The sequence below is a fragment of the Hippichthys cyanospilos genome, chromosome 6, assembly GCF_059441005.1.
Source record: "Hippichthys cyanospilos isolate Australia breed blue-spotted pipefish chromosome 6, RoL_Hcya_1.0, whole genome shotgun sequence".
Lineage (NCBI taxonomy): Eukaryota > Metazoa > Chordata > Actinopteri > Syngnathiformes > Syngnathidae > Hippichthys > Hippichthys cyanospilos.
This window is the reverse complement of record NC_142374.1, coordinates 5,758,410-5,779,419: the sequence shown is the minus strand read 5'-3', so window position 1 is coordinate 5,779,419 and position 21,010 is coordinate 5,758,410. Positions and strand designations below refer to the sequence as shown.

The window sequence follows — 21,010 nt, the reverse complement described above, 5'->3', positions numbered from 1 at the left end:
TGATACACAAACAACATGTTTATGAAATAATTAATTGATGTAAACGTCATTTTGAATTTTTTTTTAAAATGAATAGGGGACAAAACCCACTTCCCTTTGCAAGCCCTCATCATTCCACACAGCAACTAATTATTTTTTTTCCCCAAAGCTTATTGATACTGATGCACTAGAGTGTATGATGTTTCTCGCAAAAAAAGGTCTGAAGACAGTTTGCGAAAGATTGTGTGGATAGTGACAGTAGGCAGTGACACACTGGGTGGCAATAGTTCTAATAGTTCATTCTATTGCCATTAAAGTGTACGAAACACCAAAAAAATGTCACACATAATAAGGTTTCAATGATCAATGCAAAAGATGCTGAAGTTGGTGTCTGACACAAAAATACATTTTGTAAAAATGGTGTCTCATACACTTTAATTTCTATAGGAAGAATGATTGTGAAACCTGAACAAATGTGAACCACTTTTGAGATTTTTTTATCAAGATAAAATTCAGTTTTCTACAGATTCAGATTCAGAATTCAAATACTCTAAAATGGCTATCAAAACAAGTCCTGTAAAATGGTGTCTTTTTTTTTTGCATCTGGAGACCACGTTAAAGACGAAAATACATTATAGTTTTATCTCTATATTAACCAATGTCGAAGGGGTTGAACAACATCCGTGGGCTTAATAGATGAATGAGCCTGTGGTTCCTCTGGGTATTGTTCACCAACGATGCCACGTGATTGTGTATTGGCGGTAAACTGTTGTGGAGGGATTACAGTGGGGACGAGTTGGCTCTCTGATGTTAAAATGACACTCAGCCGATGAATGCTCACAGAAGCAAACAACTTAATCCTCTCAAGAATTTTGAGAATTAAGGGAAGGCCAAGTGAATGCGGATGACTGATGCATGATTGCTTTTACACCCTTATGCCATTGTCATGATATATGGCGAGAGCTTCCAAAAGCACTTTCTTCACTGAGACCAATACCAACTGCACCAGGTTAATTATAATATGACTTTTGCAAAGGTCAGCAATGACAACAACACTTCTATGTTAGAAGTGTGGAATTTCTTGACGTTCGGTCTGCAGTTTGAACTTTATTTTGACTTTGACCACATAACTAATGTTTGTGGCAACGCGCATTTTACCTACTTCCATTTTCTGTACCACTTTTCCTGAACCACACAGAGAACATGCAAAATCCCTCTTTGCTGATTTCAGTGGCACGTCGTCAAGTTTCTTCGGTGTTTGCCCGTTAAAATGTGTGAATTAAAAACCGGAAAATCCATGTGAATATGTCAATTTGAAATGTCGACTCCATTCTTGCTTCAAATAAATCTGTGCAATTTTTATTGCAGATGTCTGGTCTTTCTATTGACTGATGATCAATCCAGGGTATACCTAGCTGTAACCACAGTCACCATCTGAAATATGAATAAGAATAATCAGGATTACAGCTTCTGAAAGGTTGACTGGTTGAAATGACCAATGGCAACAGGCTGGGGGTTGGGGACCTCTGACTAATAATGCAACACGGACCAAAGCTGAATGGGTTTTAATGGCTAAAATGGTGAACCCATTGTCAAACTTGTTGAGGCGATCAAAGAACTTTACCAGTGCTCAGTCGTAGCACCACAAAGCTACATGCTAATGCTAAAATGAACGCTGGTGTAGTGTTCCACTTTCTGTCACTAAAGTGATTAGCAAGCTATTTTGCACAAATGTGTCAACTGGTTACAGTGCTCATCTGGATTGTAAGAGCATTTTTTTTTGTCTATTGATTATGGAATGGGTCAGTCCTATTCATTTTTTTTTAATGCTTCGCAAAACTTTTGCGGACCGGTTTAAACCTCTATCAAAAATAACAAAAGTGAAGCATTGTCTGTCGCTGCAACACTTGCGTGTGGTTTGAAATTGAACCCATTTTACCCTGTGTGGACTTTTCATGACACTCCTCTGCTTGCGTGGATTCTTTTCGGGTACAACGGCTTCCTCTCATATTTCCAAAAACGTGCATGACATTAGGTTAATTGAACTAAATTATCTTTATCGTGCGAGTGAATAAACTTCTCTCAAAATGTGCCTTGCAATTGGCTGGCGACCAGTCTAGACTGTACCACACCTATGGCTCGGAAGATTGAACGAAGTCCACGTCACATTAATGAGGAGCTTACAACACGAATGTATGCTAATAGTGTAGCGACGCAAAATACAGTGAAATACAGTGACTTTAGTAGAATTGTTTATTATCGCCAACCGCGTTGTTTTTTCACATTGTCTCATAAAGAAAGAGCGGAAACTAGACAGGACACACTGGACGTAATACATCAAAGAGTCAAGTTCCGAGCAGAACATGGATGTGTATTCACTCCCAAGCAGAAACACAAACAAATCCATAGATATTTACTAAAAGCTAGGCAGACATATACAAGGAAGGTCAAACACACAAACACAAACCTCAAGTTAAAATGGAAACACACATCCCCCACAGGTGTAACACCTCAATCTGAAAATCCTTTTCCAAATAGAAAAATAAATCAATATTTACTAATAATGGTATTCAAGCAACCACTGTATTAAACAAGGTTTACTTCCAGCTTTAGTCAAAAGTTTGTAAAAACTTTTAAAATCAAATGCAGAGTTGTGGAGTGAAAGTCACTCCAGGTCATAAAGCATCATCAATATCACAAATCTGGCTGAGAGAGTACTATGGTGTGCAAAGCCAGGGAAAAGCTGCCTAGTTTGACAAATTTGTATTATGAAGCATATTATGTTTCAGCCTATTTTGAGGCGATTTACCAAAATATTCCATCAATATTTCTTCGGGATGTCAACTTAATTATGAATATACAATTCAGGAAATGTTTTTTATAATAGATTATGCAAACACTGTATTGGAAGGTGCTTTCACTGTTAACTGCTATTGTATATTAACTTGTCCCATTCATTTTAATGTTATTATTTGTATCAAGAAAACAACATTAACAACCGCCAGTGTTGGAAACGTTACTTGACAAAAATTAATTCATTTATTAATTATTTTTTTATTTTTTTATTTATATTTATTAATAGATTTTCCTACAGTCTCATCACATCTGACCATTGAAATTAACCAGACACGTTACAGTGGACCAGTCTGCTCGCATACAATGGTATCAACAACACACAAAGATTATGTCTGTGTTAAACTCACAATAAATTAGTGTGTTAGTATAAATATAGCTGGACACATTGGTTTCTCAGTTTGCTGTACAGTATTACACGTTTATGTTTAATTAGAGCAGTGCTTTTCAAACAGAGGGGCGGGCCCCCCTGCAGGGGCAAGAGGCGATGCCAGGGGAGGCGTGGATGACCCCGGGGAAAAGGATTTGTTTTTGCCATGTGGTGTAATTATGATAAAATAAGGATTGGCATCTTTTTTTTCAGGCACGTTGATGCAATTGAGTTTTTTCTGAACCTGTATAAATGCTGTAAAAAAAAAAAAGTAACTGTTGTTTTAAGTTGGTTTATATTGCTTTTTCCTTGTGTCAGTGTTATATATATATATATATATATATATATATATATATATATATATATATATATATATATATATATATATATATATATATATATATATATATATATATATATATATATATATATATATATATATATATATATATATATATATAAAATATACATTTTGGGTATACTTATACAATTTTTATAGATAATCTTATTTATGGTGGCCGTGGCAAGTGGGGGTGCATCTTTTCTATTTCCTAGGGAGGGCTTTGTAAAATATAATTGTAACGTACTGACTTAGACATAAGTTTAAGCAAGGAGTTTGCTAAAGAAATATCCTATTACTATGTGCATCTCGTACTGATAATTGGATATTGACATTTAAAAACAAATATAGAAGCAAGGACTGGGCTTCAAATTATTTTCTCTAATTATTAAGTTTTTACAATTACAATTTCAATTACATTTACAATTAATTAATTGTCATACGTTACGAAATTGCAAACTGTGCTTTGATATTCCGAGACCTGATGCTTTCTTTGTCATATAGTATTTGCGTCAACAGCCTAGGTAATTGCCTTTTATTTCCAGGCCTGTTTATCGCGTCTCATCTCATCTCATCTCATCTCATCTCTGGCCTTTTGATTCTCTTCTTGCAGCCACAGTCACGAGCAGGTCCTGGACCAGACACCCAGCACACAAATATTGACGCACACATGCTGACTCATTGAAGTGTTTGACGTTAAAGTGGACGTGTGACATTCACGAAGGATCAGGTGCAAAGTGGCCATCCGTCTTCATTTTAGTGAAGAAAATATTCAGAGATCATAGATGTGATATTTCTGTTTCCTGTGTCTACATAAGCAATGCAGAAGAGGATATGTAATGCGTAGGTGAGATTTACTTTGAATCACATGTGAGCGCTCAGTTCCCCCCTGTAAATGTGATTTACACAGAGTAGAACTTAATTTAAAACAGTGTATGGGAAAGGTAACCCAGTGCAAATGAGTGACGGCCAAAATAAAACCAAGAATCATAAAAATATGTATAGTTCAACTAAAACGACAAAGGTATAACAAACAAATGATTGCCTAATCAGTTTGAGGTCCTGTTTCCGTTGCTCTTGGCATGCTCCCTCACATCACTGTCAAAGGGGCCAAGACTCTTGCCAATTAAACATCACAGGTTCCTTCATGTATTGCACTTCATCCGTGGAGTCTCCTTGGTGTTCAGGCCTTGCTCCTCCATTCTCATTTGAGGTGAATGAGATTGAGATGCCCGGCAATTTGGCAGCACAAGAACAACTTCAAGTTTGCGTTGAAGGTTGGGATTAAGAGGAATGAGATCTGTTATGGAGGAGGTTATGTGTTTGGGCTTTCATGAGCTCATCAATCTTCAATGATGTAACATGATGCAGCAGTGGCGGTCTCTGCGTTTCACACTTAGGCCTTCGGTGATGTCTGATTCGAATATATAGCCCTTATAGTACCATCATTCATGACAACACGGCTAAATAAATCCTATACAGGAGCACAGGTACGGATTACTGGGCATTGCATCACCTTAATCATGTACAACACAGGCTACTTTCTGGAGCATTTAAACATCAATAAACCTGCATCAGCAATTAAAACAGCACTATACAAGAGCAGGGAAGCTTTAACAAGATTGTACGCTAAATTATGAATCGCAGTTTGATATAAGAACATCATTTTATTTCTCTGCCATTGATTGAATAGGGTTGAAATGAAATGACAAAAACACATTAAAAGTGAAAAAATACATAAATAAATTGCTTGCACTCACCAAAACGGCAAACACATAAAAACTTTACAAAGCCTAAAAATTATAAACAAAAATATACAAGGGTTAAAAATGCTGTTGTAACACACCCACAATTTCCATAAAAACAGTTTGAAATATGGACTCCGAGAGGGCAACTGTTTTGCACTTTGCATCAGGACATGATATTTGCTTCAGATTAGAGTCCTTTTGCTTTGCATTATAGTTTTAACATGCATTTCAGAGTAGTGACAAACTGTGTGAATTCAAAAAGGTTTTTTTCTGAAGTCTTCTTGAGTATTTTTAATTTTAATTTTTTAATGCTCTGCAAGGAGAAAAGACACACACAGTAAAAAAATAAGTCTCGAGTCAGGCTTTTAATACTTGCACCGGTGGGCAAATGCAAACTTGTAGTGTATCATATTTTAATATAACCTCCTGGAAATAAAGGCTGATCTGTTCGATCTCGTATTTCTACTCTTGAGGCCAGATGTTGAAAAAAAAGTGGAAAGTATTGATTTCACCCTATGAGGTAACATTAATGTCAAAGTATGATCATTTAATATTGGCACGAGACAGTGTTTTGAATTTGCACACTAGACTAATACATTTTCCTTGATTCAGTGCGCTTCAACTGCAAGCACAACGACCTCATGGATTCTCACGTAACTTGAATATTTGCATTTTAGAGGCATTAGCTCCAAGTAAAATTGAAAATATTTACCACCTGGAACAACATGCCAGAGCAAAGTTATAGATACATACGACCACACACGCGAGGGTGTCTCAGAACAGCAACATAGGTATGCCGTCCGCTGTAGCGAGGAGAAAGGTCATTTGTCATATGCAGTAAGCATTTGGTCAGCTGATACTTGAATCTACAGTGTGAGTGTATATGTGTGCGCGTGCATTTTTCGGGGGTGGGTTTGAAAGGAAGGAAAAACTTATGGCAATTTGTTGATGGATGACTGTAAAGGGCAATAAAATGCACAACCCAATCAATCAAATAAATAACTTGTAACCAAAAATGTAGCCATCATATTGATCGTGATACGAGAACAGAACAGCATCAGTGATGAAAGATGAGGAATCTCAGTAGATCTCAGAGGGATTGTGAAACACCAGGAAGCCTTCGACTGTTGTGAGGATCAATTGGCTATAGATAATGGAAGGATGTTTATACAGCAGCTCGCAAATGGGGACATTTTTTTCCAGACATGTTTGATTTCCCAGAAGGCATTTCTCTGTAGGAGGCGCAAAAACATTTTAAAATCTAGAAGAAGCATTTGACTCTCCAACTGTCAAAGAACACACCTGGAAGTGGTTTTCAGTTCTTGGAAGTAGTTCTGTCGCCTCAGCTCTGCTGACAAGTAACCCACTATCCCCCTCTTCGGGCTATAAATTGTAGTGTAATTGATCAGTTTCTTTTCGTCTCTAGGTTAGCGTCACAGTTTATAAATAAAAATGTTTTCCGAACAATTTGCAAATGGCCTGATTTGCAATTGTTGTCATTGTAATAGTTTAATTTTAGTGCACGTGAACGCAAAATGTCAGGTAAAGGTGTTAAGCTTCATTCGTGGTTGTCTGACTGTCCACAATATTCATCATTAACTCAATTCATGTTTCAATTCAATTGTTACTGTTGTTGTAAATCATTCGAGGCTCGTTTTCTTATTTGACACGTATTTTCAAAAGTCTCTTCACATCAACTACAGCAAGAATATCCTCCTTTACCTCGTAGGAGTATTACAATACTCAATTTACAGCAATGATGATAAGAACACAAGGAAGTAATGACGCGTGCACACCTGCAAAGTTTTACAATAAATAATGAACCATATGGGAAAAACAGTAACTTGAAAGCAAATAATAGTCAGAAAAAATACAAATGTAAATGACGTCTATTTTTTTTTATTATTAATTTGTTACTTTCCAACATATTACTCCAATACGCTAGACGACGCTGTGATATTTAAACGGTTAAAGTAGTTGTATCAAGTTCCCGGTCAGGGACAGCCTTTAAACAATAAATTGAACACTACTCTTTTCTCTGCGTGCTTTCAATCGTGATTTCAAAAGAACAGTGGAAGCAAAGTGTCGATGTGTTTCCTATTTGTGATTATTTGCTGTATTTAACAAATATGTCTGCGCAGCGTGTAAACCCCCCCCCCCCCCCCCCCCCCCCCCGCCGCCGCAAAACAATACACTAAAAAGGTGCTTGTTAAATCGACAAGTTAGTTGCTTATTTAGTGGGTTAGTCTGTTATTTTTTAAATTATGTTGAGGATTATTGGGCATTGCTTTAGATTATACGGGAGGGTTGCCCCTACCAGCGTGGCCGCCTCGTCGGCACGTCACTTATTTAGGCTGGCTGGTCTCAGGACCTCCGGAAGCAAAACCACCGTGAGAGTCACAGCATTGAATTTGACCGCACATGTGGGCCATTGGTATAAGTGTACTGTATTAAAATGTAAAGTTGTTATTTCTTCTCATTGAATAAAATCACTAGAAGCAATGGGGAAAAAAGGCAAAAACGAAAAGAAGGTGAAGGGAGCAGAGAAGACCGCTGCCAAAATGGAGAAGAAGGTGTCCAAGCGGTCCAAACATGAAGAGGTGACCATTTTTGAATATTGTATATTAACGCAACACTTATAGTTCTGTAGCCGTGTGTAGTGCTTCAAATAAAGTTAAATGCTGTAGAAAACCCTTTGCGACGTTATAGCATTGGTCAAATTTCTAAATAAAAACTTGACTTATTTACTGCCGTGTAGCATTATAATGGAAATGCTATTAACTCGCTGCCTGTTTTATTCTTTTAATCTAGGAAGATTTGGAGGCTCTGATTGCTGAATTTCAGAGCATGGATGCCAAGAAGACTCAGGTTGTAGAGACGGCATGTCCTCCTCCATCAGCAAGGTGAGAGAACAGTGTCAGTGTCATGCTGCCATCATTTATAAACAAAAACACAAACTGAGAAGTTGACAGTTTCCCGAACGCTGCAATCCATCAGCAAATCTCAGAATTTCTTTCAAAATGTGGCCTGTTTTTGATGTGTTTTAATGCCTCATTTTTATTCTCAGTACATTCATATTAAATTTGTGATGTCGTTCTAACCATGTCTATCCTTTTCAGATTAAGTGCATCACTTAACGCTCATCCAGAGAGAGATGAGCTCATCCTGTTTGGTGGTGAATTCTTCAATGGGAAGAAGGTATAAAATAATTCTGAGACTGACATAATAAATATGATCATTCATAATCTGCTAGGTCCTCATAATTTTCTTTCAGAGAATCTTAAAAGAGATTCATTTGATTTTTGTTTGTCACTTACCTTTGGGCTAAATTCCTTTTGTTATTTCTTTCAGACATACCTGTACAATGATCTGTTTTTCTACAACATTAAAAAGAATAGCTGGGTTAAATCAGAGATCCCCAATCCTCCTCCGCCACGGTGCTCCCACCAGGTAAATCACAGTCACACATAATTTGCTAATGCGTTAAAATTTAAATGAAAAGTTTACTTCTATCTAGTTCCAACACATAGGTTTAATGTGTTGTCCTGTCAAACACGCTCTTGAACCCTTTCCAAAATATATAAAATCTGGTTTAACGTATTTTCTCCCTACTCCCTTTGTGCTTCCCTCAGGCGGTGGTGGTCCCTCAAGCTGGAGGCCAGCTGTGGGTGTTTGGAGGAGAATTTGCATCTCCAAACGGGGAACAATTCTACCACTACAAAGACCTTTGGGTGTTGCACCTTGCTACACATACCTGGGAGAATATCAAGTATGGCACGCTCAGTTAAAGGCTATTGTTGGATGATTTTGGTGAAAAAACATCACCTTGTTGGGAATTTTATAGCTTGTCATCATGTAGGCTGACTAGAAAGGCAATTTTTGGGACTTAACGTCTTTTTAAGCTTTTAATGTGTTTGTCCAGAGCACCTGGCGGTCCATCAGGACGCAGTGGCCACCGGATGACTCTCAACAGAAGACAGCTATTGGTTTTTGGAGGTTTCCATGAGAGAACCAGGTGGGCACAATGTTAACCTATAGACCAGGCAATTCAAACAAAAGCTGCAGGTCACCTCTATAATTATGTTTATTAGTAACGGGCCTTTGCTAATTTTGACTTGCACAGCTCATTCAGCAACTTACTGTATATAGTGCATTGCTGCCCGAAGGTTGCAAAGAACTGACCAAACCAAATGTGGATTTTTGCAAATAGGAAATTCCAGAGCGGAAGGCCTTTCAATAAAATCTTAATCTTATGTAGGAAAAAGTTCAAATGAATTAGCTCACTCAAGTGATTTGATATGAAACCTTTTAGAATCAACAGTTCCAATGGCATATTATGCCTGTATTACAAAATACTCCCACAGATGAAATATTTGATAGCAAGTAATATTTATCAATAGGCACACACGACCAAGAAATGATTTGGTTATAGGTAATTATTTTTGTTTTAAAAAATGAAAAACGCCAAATTTAAATTTGAGATTAAATGTGTAATTCAACGACATTCTAAAAATAGCTTGGTTTCACTGACCGTTTGATTAAAAAAAAAACTACTTTTCAAGGGGGTGTACTTCTATTGTACAAACAGTATGCGTTACATAGTGTTGTCATTAGATTAAGAAAAAAGAATCCTTTGAATTTGCTTCTCATTTATGTGGTAGGCTCAACCTGCGCTGCTTCTTTGGTTAGCAAAGCACTTTTAAAAAGGCTGCTTCTCACGCAACCTTGAATAAAGTTGCTCAATGGGGCATTCTTTAATGTTAAATTCAACATTCATCAGACCGACCACTCTCGCTTGCTCTACCATTCTCATGACCCCCCCTCCCACAACAAGAGCCTATCAGGTTATGCCAAACACAATGACAGCCAATCAATGTCCACTTCTGGGTGTGGTTGACCTTTGTTTTCTGACCAGCAGTAACTCAAGCACAAGAAGTCAGATGCATAAAAATGCATCTAATCTAAGTTTGAGATTGAACATTAGACTATCACAATTACAGAAAAGTAACACTTTAACTACAACTCACACCCTTAAATGAATAATTTTCATATAAATAAATATGGATGGAAATGAGGAGCTGTCTTGCTTCATGCTGATTTGAACATATCAGCTGTGATTTTTCATCCATTTGTGATGTCGCTATACTTTCTTTTCTTGACTAACATGTTTTCTATTTCACAGAGATTTTATCTACTACAATGACATCTATTCGTTCTCCCTGGACACTTTCTCTTGGTCGCGCCTCTCTGTGTCAGGCTTTGCACCTTCGCCACGCTCAGCCTGTCAGATGACCTCTACACCTGATGGCTCTGGTGTCATTATCTATGGAGGGTATTCTAAACAGGTGCGTGTGTGTAATTATGGTTTCTATGTGTGTGTTTTTCTTTGTTTTGTGGGTCAAAATCTGATTTGCAAATCAGCTGCAAAACCGCTGCCACTAAGCAGGAGTAAGTTGGGTTGCTTTAATGCTGAATAATGTATGCAAAAAGAGCCACAGTTGCTGTGACACTTTGAGTCATTTATTGCACAGGAAAAATGGTCAAAAACTCAAATACAAATTTAGGGCTGCTGCAGATTCACCTCAGACTGACCCACAAGCGGTCCTGGTGTCTCCCAATAGACCACACACATTAAAGATGCTTGAAATAGTTTTTCTTTAAACCATTTAAAAATTAATATGTATATTTCTTCATTTACAATGCTGTTTATCCTTTTTTTTATTAATATTATTTTGGATTTTTTTTGTGGGACACTCACATTGATTATTTTAGTTCATTTCCAATTGGAAAATGAAATGCTGAACTTGAGTTTAGAGCCTGGTCATGTAGCAAATTAAACTTGCAAGATAAGGTTCTGCTTTAACTGCACATGCAACGTCTTAACGATCTAATAGTGGTTTTGTTCACATAGAGACTGAAAAAGGATATTGAGAGGGGAATGATCCACTCTGACATGTTTCTCCTCAAGCAAGAGGGTAAAGATGGGCAAGGTATGACCAACATATGCACAATGAAAAGTAGTCATATTATTTGTTTGTGAAATATTATCATTGTCTTTATCATCGATATTCTAATTATGTTTTCCAGAGAAGTGGACATGGTCCAGATTAAGCCCTACAGGGAACAAGCCACCTCCCCGTTCTGGCTTCTCCATGGCGGTTGGCTTGGGAGGGCGCACCGTATTGTTTGGCGGGGTTTGTGATGAGGAAGAGGAGGAAACGCTAGAAGGCGACTTCTACAATGACCTCTACTTGTACGACACTGTGAAGAACCGCTGGTATCCCGCTCAACTCAGGGTGAGCTGTTATCAAAAATGACAAATGCTGACCTGTTTTATTCGAGGTACATACCACATCCACTCAATATGCATTAGCTTCAGGTCGTTTATTTGCCACGCTCATTAAAAATCTACTGTAATAATTACACCTAAAGAAAAAGAGAACTAAGCATTGTAAACAGTATGAAAAGACCAAACGATGTAAGTAATGACCACCCACGGCTCATTTTTTTTCCGGATTTGGTCAGGTTATGTTCATTAAAAGAGGCCTTAGGCCACTGTCGTGTCGTTTTTGGCGGTAAGTGGCAACATGTACTTCTGAGATGGATGTAATGTGGTGGATTTTACTGCTTGATCTATCCTCCGCAAACAGTCAGAAAACCTTGTTTAGACTAGTAAGCCTAAATAGAACTTGTCGTAAAGAATTTTTTTGACTTAACACCCCCCCATTAACATTGCACCATCAAACAGAGGAACCGTGGAGGGTTGAGAGCTAGGCTAAAGCTAACAACATTTTCCTGGGTAATATGTGGTCATTGGCAAACAAGTTGAGGAGCTGCGACTTTGGATTACACAACACCAGAAACTCATGGACTTCAATGTCTTGTTACGCATGGATTTATTTACTTCCTTATTTACTTGTACTTAAACCCGTTAGGTGCAAGAGTTTTTTTTCAACATACCGTATATAAGACGTACATGTGTATAGGACGCATCCTTAACTTTGGGGTTAAAGTCTGGTATGGTCTATGTTACTGTGTATAAGACACGTCAATACTTTGGCAACCATGTAAAAACTCAAAACAGAATAAATCTCATCTTCATATTTTCTTTTGTTCATATCCCTAAGTTATATATTTGTTTCAGGTGAAAGTAAAATGTACGATGAATGAAAATTTCTTCTTTAAATGCATTATTATACAGAGTTGCAAATAAGAGAGTTAAACATTACAAGTAGTTTCATCGGATTGAGTAAACTGTCATTTGACACAAGATCCTCCGACAAGCCAAAACAGACTGTGGTGGCAATAAAATAAAAAAATAAATAAATAAAATAAATAAATAAATGAATAAACAGATCAATAAAAACATTAGTACAGTGGACCCCTGGCTTGCGGCGATCCTGGCTTACGTTTTTTTCCTCATTACAAAGTGGAATACGAAGTTTTATCATCCCCTCTTTACGGTATTTTTTCCGCTTTGCGGCGGTAAGTATGCGTGCGTATAATTCTACGAGTCACACCACGGTCATACGTCACTTAGTGCATCACTGCACACGCCACTAAAATGCTGGTCTGCTACATGTCGGCGTCATGGCGTCACTAAGATGCTGGTCTGCTATTGTTCGGCGTCACTACGATGCTGGTCTACTATCGGTCGGTGTCACAGTGTCACTAAAATGCCGACATGCTCAAGACTTGATCTTGTGTGAGTTCTTACAATATTGTATTTATTGTGCATTTTAGTACTTAATTCAGTTGGTTAGACATGAGTCCCAAGATTGCTTGTGATGTTAAAGGGAGAAGATGATTATTGTGGAAACAAAGGTGGAGATGATCAGAAATACAGGCAGAATAAAGGCTACCAGGCAGCATCATTATGCTTCAGACAGCCCGCATCCATTGCGCTCCATCCATTTTAACCACTTGAAGAATTATTTTAAGTGATGATTACATAAAACAAAACTTACATTTGAGCACATGTCATCAGTCACATACAGTACACTACAAGTAAAAAGCAATGTTTTGCTGGTTAGATTATTAGATAACTAAGGGGGTTAAAAACCTCTATCTTGCATTTCCTTGCTAAGAGCCAATAAATTCAGATGTAACATAAAGAGTCGCTTTACACAGGATAGAGAGTTTGCAAATGATAAACTGATAGAATTGTGGAACACTAACACAATTTACATATCCGTTGATCTGACTTTTCAGGGTAACAAGACAGACAAGAAGAAACGTCGACGAGGGAAGAAGGATGAAGCCGGGGAGGAGGCCGCAGATAAGGAGAAAGAAGAAGATGCTCCCACAGGGCCCACCGAGGTCATCAAGGAGATTGTTGCGGAAGATGGCACGGTGATGACCATCAAGGAAGTAATCCCTGGAGCTCTGGAGGCTGAGGAGGCCATTGATGCGGAGGAGGAAGAGGAGGGAGAAGAGGATGGTACGATCGAATACACACACACACAGAATTGCAATCTGGTGTCACTGTGAAGCAAGGGGACTGCAGTGGATTTGTTTTCCTGTCTGTGCACACCCAATCTTCCTCAGAGGTTGTCGCCATTGTTGAAGCAAGTATGCGATCGATTTCTCACCAGACGTGAGGTCACATCATCTTATCCATGTCAGTTGGATGTCAACTAAAAAAAAACAAAAACAAAACAAGAATCTTCATGAAAATGAATGTAGTCTCACAATGTTGTTAGGATTACAGTGAGCACATCTCTATTTACAATTTCACAATATCTGGTCAATGTGAGTCTGACTCGAAATGAGCCGAACCAAAATAAGCACATTGATTAACACACGCTGTTAGTTAGAATTACAGCCAAAACACTGGCCATTAAGTGTGATGTTAATATGGTACTTAAAAGGTATAAAGATCATCAAATACGGATGATTGCTCATGCAGTTTTACTATTGTTTTGATCATACCACGACACTACATTTATTGCAACAGATTCGTTCCAGACTCACCTGTGATACCGTAAGTAAAAATTCATGATAAATCTCCTACCTTCATCATCTCCCCGGGGGTAATCATTTTGAGCTTGTTTTCCTACTTCATAAGCTTTAATCAGTTTGGACATGACTATCACTTGACTTTTTAAAATTGATTAATTTATTTTTGCTTACAATAATTGCAAAGTGTCAAATGCTGATTATCTTTTCCTTGAGCTGATGTTGCCTCATCCATTCTGATTCAGAGTCTGCCCTTGTGGAGCCCTGCCCACGGTCCAGTGCCATGGCAACGGTGCGTCAGTGCAAGCTCTTTCTTTACGGCGGGATGTTTGAGGTGGGCAGTCGCCAGTTCACCTTGAACGACTTCTACTGTCTGGACCTCCACAAGATGGACAAGTGGGAGGTCTTGGTTGAGATGGATCCAAGTGAGTCAGCCAGTTAGGAGCAGAAAACCACCTTGAAAGTCCCACAAAAAATGTTTGTGTGAGTTTTCACCATATTTTATGATTCACTCTCTTTAGAGACTCAAGAATGGCTGGAAGAGTCTGAGTCAGAGGATGATGATGAGGAAGAGGAGGCGGGAGGAGGAGCAGAGGGAGGGGAAGATGAGGAAGAGGAGTCTGATGAGGAAGGTAAGGGATTCTTTTTCATCTTATTCTCACTGTTGGTTTCTTACTTTTGGGCATTCTTTAGCCCCCAAAACAAGACTAAAACATTATTAATAGGGATGGAACGAGAGCTTGGAAGACGAGATTTTGCAAAATGAGAATGCCACGGGATTTCTCATCATTAAATACATTTAATTTAGTAATACCAAAAGACGCAATAGCCGCAGCTCTACAGGAGAAATATAGGATGCTCCGGTTACTTTCAAATATTTTGGTTTTCCAGTTGAAGAAATACGTGGTCAAATATTGTCAGATAAAAGTTTTGTAAACATTCAAAAACAAAAGTAATACACTGCAACTAATAGGAGCTGTATACATGCATATTGTTAAAACTACAGTATTCAGTATCAGGAAAGATCTCAGCTGCATCTTAGAAATGAGACTGCCTCTCATTTCATGGTTACATTTGCACTTGAGAACGATAATTTTGGTTGTCTGCTCATTAAAAACTAAACAATTTATGTTATCCATTATTTTATCCTATAAAGTCTTGTGGACTCAATATTGTGAGATATCTTGTTTACTGGATTTGTGTCTCGCCCCATCCCTAATTATTAACATAGCAATAGTCACAAAGGTTTTCATAAAAAGGAAAAAAAATGCTAAAAAGCCTCCCAAAATGCACAAATGTTAATTTCCCTTGAGTGAAAGTTTTATCGCATGGTTTTCTTCAGACAGTAGCAATATTATTTTATGTGATGATATTGTACTTTAATACATCAAATTATTTCCTTAAATCAATCATAGTAAATAAAAGTTAACATTGTATCTGTCCACCATGGTAATTACAGCATTAAAAACAAGAGCGGGAGAGAAATCCATGATAATCTTCAGATGAATAGTGAGAGTTGATCCAACCTGCTGTTTCAAAAAGATTTAGTTGACAAAATCTCAAAAGCTCGTGACCAAATCACTGCCGTTGGCTAATCTTAATTAGCATCAGTGTAAGAACTCCACTTCATGATAACTACTGTAATTCAGTCATCAGAGACACACTTAATCGCCTCTCAGCACAGTTTTGTCTGCGATGAAGAACAGAGAGGGACACTTGCAGGGTGAAGTGGACAGAACACGCAACTGTTTCACAATGATTTGTGATGATAGATTTTTTTCAACCTGTGCCTCCGTAAGCAGAGCAAGGCCATCACACTACATCACAGGCGTGTCCCACTTGGGTTAATAGTTGACTTTGTGCAGCGTTAAATCAAAAGAGAACAAGCTGAATGTGTCTGTGTCCAGATGATGAGCACCCGGCAAGGAAAGAAGGGGAGACATTGACAGATTACCAGGCCCGCACCGAGCAGTACTGGATAGGACTTGCACGCGCCAACATGGGTGCGGATGCCAAGGACAAAAAAATCACCAAAGTTGCCTTAGCCATGGCTAAAGTCTTCTATGAAGACCACGCGGAGGATGTTTGAGTGACTTCAACCATGTTGGAGTGACTTGTGCGCATGTTATCTTTAATGTCTGTAAAGCTATGTCATTGAACTTCCATCCATCCATTTACCTAAGAGTCGTGGACGCGCTGGAGCCGAGGCAGTGACAGGGTACACCGTGAATAGCCAGCTGTTCATCTCTTCACACAACTTGTAGTGCAAATTGTCACTCATTACGTTGGGTTGATTTGAGACTAAAATACTCATAAGTGTGAATGTGACCCTGTCTAGTTGATCAGAGCTGATACAAGCCCCAACTCAAAAGACAATCGTGATAGAAAAAGGAGGTGTTACCGGACATTTATTGACAAAGCTCTAACTGTTACTCATTCAAGCCTCTATGTAACAGTATGCGGTATATCAACAGTTTATGTACATATCTGTCAGAAATCTATCACGTTCAAAATGCCTGCATTACTTGTCAAGATCACCAGGGGGCGACTCGTAGCTGCAAATGGTTAACCCTTTTCGGTGAGTTCTGGTGGCCCTCACAGAGCTGGTTTTGGCCTCAAGTATTCATTTTATAAGACAATAAGTAGCATGTAATATTTTGTGTTCAGCAGATTAGTGTCTTTAATGTGCACTGTGGCAAAATGGCATGTCCAATTGAAGAGTAGAAAAACAAAATATATTGAAAAGAAATGTTTTGATTTCAATATGTTTATCAAATTAGTGCTGGTCAACATGTAAACTGTACGTGGCCAAGGACACTATTATTGTGAGACCCTGAGGAAAATGGAACAAGAAAGAGCATTGGGGTTCCAAATGGGGGCTCTATATCTATATCTATTAGTGCTGCTGAGGCAACCTTACAATAAAAGAGTGCTGTTTTAATGACAGGGCAGCGAATGGTTGTTCAGGGTGTCCATAGACAGCTGGGATAGGCACCACCAGCAGGCCTGTGACCTAATGAGGATAGGCGGCTACAGAAAATGGACAGATGGATGTTTTAATGAAAACAAACTGTCCTCAGAAGCACACGTATGCAAACATATGTAGACTTTTTTTCCGGAGCATTTAAACATCAATAAACCCGCATCAGCAATTAGAACGTGACTTGATACTGTCAAAACTTAAAATAAAAATAATGATTTAAAATTGTTTTTCCACAAAATTTTATGAAGTCCAAATTACAAATCACAGTTTAATAAAAGAACAACACCAATTTATTTCTTTACTATATATTATTATAATTAATAAACAAAATCAAATAACACAAACATATTAAAAATGAAAGCTAAACAAACGATTGTCCCTCATTTTTTTCAACACCAAATTCATTCTTCTTTCTCTTCGCACCTGTTCACTGAGCTGTATAACAACACGGGTGTCCCCAAAAGTTTTTTAAAGCACCGTGGCTTGCAAGTGTCCAGCCGTGCTGTAATGTCCTGTTGGTTATACAATTTTACGTTTGCAAATCCACTGTAGCTCCAAATACCAAATCGAGCCTTTGCATACAAAAGGCATTCCCAGCAGAACTATTTGCAGTGCCCCTCAGAAGCCGTAAGCCAGAGCTACCGCTCGTAGTTCGTTGATTGGATGTGGCGGACAAACAAGTTCCCCGTGTGGTTAGCTGATTAGCTAACAGTTTAGCTAATAGCTAAGCTATATAAATGCAAATCAACCAAGCCAACACCGCAAAGCTTAGTTGCTGAGCATAGTGCTGCCTCCCATGCATTGAGTATCCAATCACATCAACTTCAACCTGAGGCTTCAAGATGGGGGCTTTATGACTCGATTGGCTATTGCAACGGTGTATTAACTACATGGGCCCGTTCACATATGCCTTTGCGCCTGCACAGAAGCCTGAAACTGGTGATGCGAACGCCCTAGCCTCCACAGGCAGATTTCAAACAGCCTGGCGACACAAGTTAGCCGAATTGTAATTGGCTACAAATTTGAAAACTACAGCAAATTTGAAAACTACAGCACTGGAAGGAGCGTAACCAAATGGATATATATATATATATATTTTTTTTTTTTTCCCTAGACCCTCACTAGGGTCGCGGGCCTGCTGGTGTCTATCCCAGCTGCCTATGGGCAGCAGGTGGGGGACACCCTGAATTGGTTGCCAGCCAATTGCGGGGCACACTGGGATGAATGACCATTCACGCAAAACACCTGCCATGCCTGTTTTTTGGAGTATGGGAGGAAGCTAGAGTGCCCGGAGAAAACCCCAAAAACATGCAAACTCCACACAAGGGGCGGATTTGAACTCGGGTCCCTTAAATGTGAGGCAGAAGTGCCAACCACACCTATGTAGAAGAATCACGCACCCAAAATACCCAAAATATTTACCACTTTTGAGGAAGGAACGTTTCTGAGAAGGAAATTTTCACCTTTGAGTCAACTGGGAATCTCAAACTCCCTGCGAACCTAGAGAAGGTAGTATGGAAAATGTGTGAATGGATGGATTTGTCATTCTCTGGTTGACATTGTTGTCAGTTCAATTGAATTATTTTTTTGAAGTTCATTTCAAAATGTATTCCTATAAATGGGTTATTCAGAGAAATTCACCACCATGTTTATGTATTTTTACACTTGAATAAATACTTGCCTTCCAAGGATTGTCAAGTTCCTGTTTTTTTTACACTGTTCACACATTTCAATCTCACTCAACTCAGTTGTTTTTTCAACACTTCAGTTTACATTCTTTTCACTTCACTGCAAGTAAGCATTGTTGCAGTGAGCTGAATGAAGCGAAAAAGGAAGAGGGAATCTTACAGCAAAAATAACGACAAAATTGTGATGAGGCGCTGAAAGATAAAAGAAGAACAAAAGAAGCAGTGTGGCGAAGGTAGTGAGGACAAAGTGTGCGACATGTCAGAGGAGACATCAATCACTAGTTGAGCACCAGTCTATCCTGCTCTGACCTATTTTATTCTCCATCAGCATGCTGAATGAGGGATGAGAAGAGGCTGATGAATAATAGAGGAAGAGAAGAGATGGATGAGAATAAGGCTGTCTTCCAACCTTGCTCCTTCATAGCCCCTCTTCTTCCCTCTCCTGCATTCCCCCATTTTAATTTTAACTCTAGGACAAAAAAAAAAAAAGATTTTATAAATAACCAAAGAGAAATTTTTTCAGGGTGCGCTGCTGACGTAGGGCGGCGTAATATTCGTCAAAGCCGTACAGGCTGCGTGTGCGTGAGAGAGAGAGACAGAGTACCTTTGCTGCTTGAAATCTCTTTTAAAAATGTAACTAGTAATGATAATAATAATAATTTGTTACACACCCAAATCATTCCATATCGTGTCTTTTATTCCAACAACTGGGACCTATAGTTGCCTTTTCACTGCAGGTTCGTTTTCTTTTGTATCACAAATCATGCACTGCTCTTTAACTTGAATGTCCTCATATAAATAACTATAATTAGCTTCTCATATAATTATCATACAACTGTTGTAGTATTGGGTTATCAGTGTGAACTGCTGCAATCCAAATCACCCGACGACAATTCAATAAAGTGAAGGGAAATGGGTTGTCCTTGCAGTGCTTTGTTTTCGATATTAGCATGTTTTCAAAATGTAAGATGTCTTACTTTAGTTTCAGTATAAAGTGCTTAACTCACTCAAAAGAAGCTACATAAACATTGCCTGTGCAGTTAATCCCCCTCCCAATGTATACCAGAGAGCCCCTGACTTTTATTGATTTAACATGGCTAATGACATGTTTTTAATCTATGCTGTCACATGCAATGCTAATGTCACTCATCCTGATCCCATTGTGCCCTTCCCCTCCATCCCTCTCTCCACCCACACATCTCTTTGCTTTGCTCCAGCGTGTTTAGATGCCTTAACCTTAATCCCTAACCTCACTGTGATTTTATTACCGTAATCTGGCCCAGAATGGGTTTAGCACTGCAAGACATTGGTAGACCGAAAGACAAGGACAACAGCTGAAGGACTGTTGAGAGAGGAAGGGTTGCACTAGTGTGGACAATCCATACTGAAGGGCATATAACTATCATTTGTATCTTTGCATGCCAGAGACTCATCTTTACAACTATCTCAGCAAACGTAATTACTAACATGCCCATGAGCGAGGATGTTCAAGTATTTAATTTTGATATGAGACAATTCCAACATGACCCAACAAATGCGACTGTTCAAATGTGGCCACTTAAATGGCTCATGTTATGTTTTTGTTTGTAATAACCTTTAGCTTATAACAGGACATTTAAGGATTTACTGTATATCCGTATAGCGCTATCTTTTATCCTCGCAGCTGACACGGGATATACAATGTCTATTCTCGATACAAACTGCTAGTCCCAGTTTGACAGTAAATTCTGAGCAGGATTGACGAAGGTAACAATTTTTCATTTCACAACAAATGCAGTACTGTATTTGCGCATTGGGGCTAAATTTGTGCAACATGGCTAATATTGGCATACGGTTTTTGCGTGAAATTGTTTGATGTCAACAGCTCTGCTCGTTTTAGCAAATAATGTGATTTAAACCTTGGTGTTTGAGTGGTCTTTGACAATCTGGTGACACTTCTCATGTAACAGTAAAGAACGCATTTACATGTTTTCTTTTGACTACCCTGAATGATAGGTTTGCTTAATTTTGCTGTGCTGTTGATTCATTTCCAACAAGCCTGCTGGCAAGGGCCCCATTTGGGAGATCTCCGAATCCCAACAAGTCATTGCA

The 21,010-nt window shown here is 38.6% G+C and overlaps 1 protein-coding gene across 1 annotated transcript; it reads left to right on the top strand.

Moving 5' to 3' along the window:
• Window positions 1-7,629: 7,629 nt before the first annotated feature.
• Window positions 7,630-18,866, top strand: klhdc4 (kelch domain containing 4). The gene is made up of 13 exons (XM_088418372.1): window positions 7,630-7,890; window positions 8,102-8,193; window positions 8,410-8,488; window positions 8,642-8,740; window positions 8,923-9,059; window positions 9,213-9,305; window positions 10,473-10,635; window positions 11,202-11,280; window positions 11,378-11,586; window positions 13,502-13,730; window positions 14,494-14,673; window positions 14,770-14,880; window positions 16,156-18,866. The coding sequence occupies exons 1-13, from the start codon at window positions 7,792-7,794 to the stop codon at window positions 16,335-16,337; spliced, it is 1,752 nt and encodes a 583-aa protein (XP_088274498.1). The 5' UTR covers window positions 7,630-7,791; the 3' UTR covers window positions 16,338-18,866.
• Window positions 18,867-21,010: the final 2,144 nt, after the last annotated feature.

Excerpts from the sequence above, each read along its gene's own strand:
- klhdc4 (XM_088418372.1), top strand. The coding sequence starts at position 7,792 with ATGGGGAAAAAAGGCAAAAACGAAAAGAAGGTGAAGGGAGCAGAGAAG. Across the intron at positions 9,060-9,212 it reads CATACCTGGGAGAATATCAA|AGCACCTGGCGGTCCATCAG; the intron begins GTATGGCACGCT and ends GTGTTTGTCCAG. Across the intron at positions 14,881-16,155 it reads AGAGGAGTCTGATGAGGAAG|ATGATGAGCACCCGGCAAGG; the intron begins GTAAGGGATTCT and ends GTCTGTGTCCAG.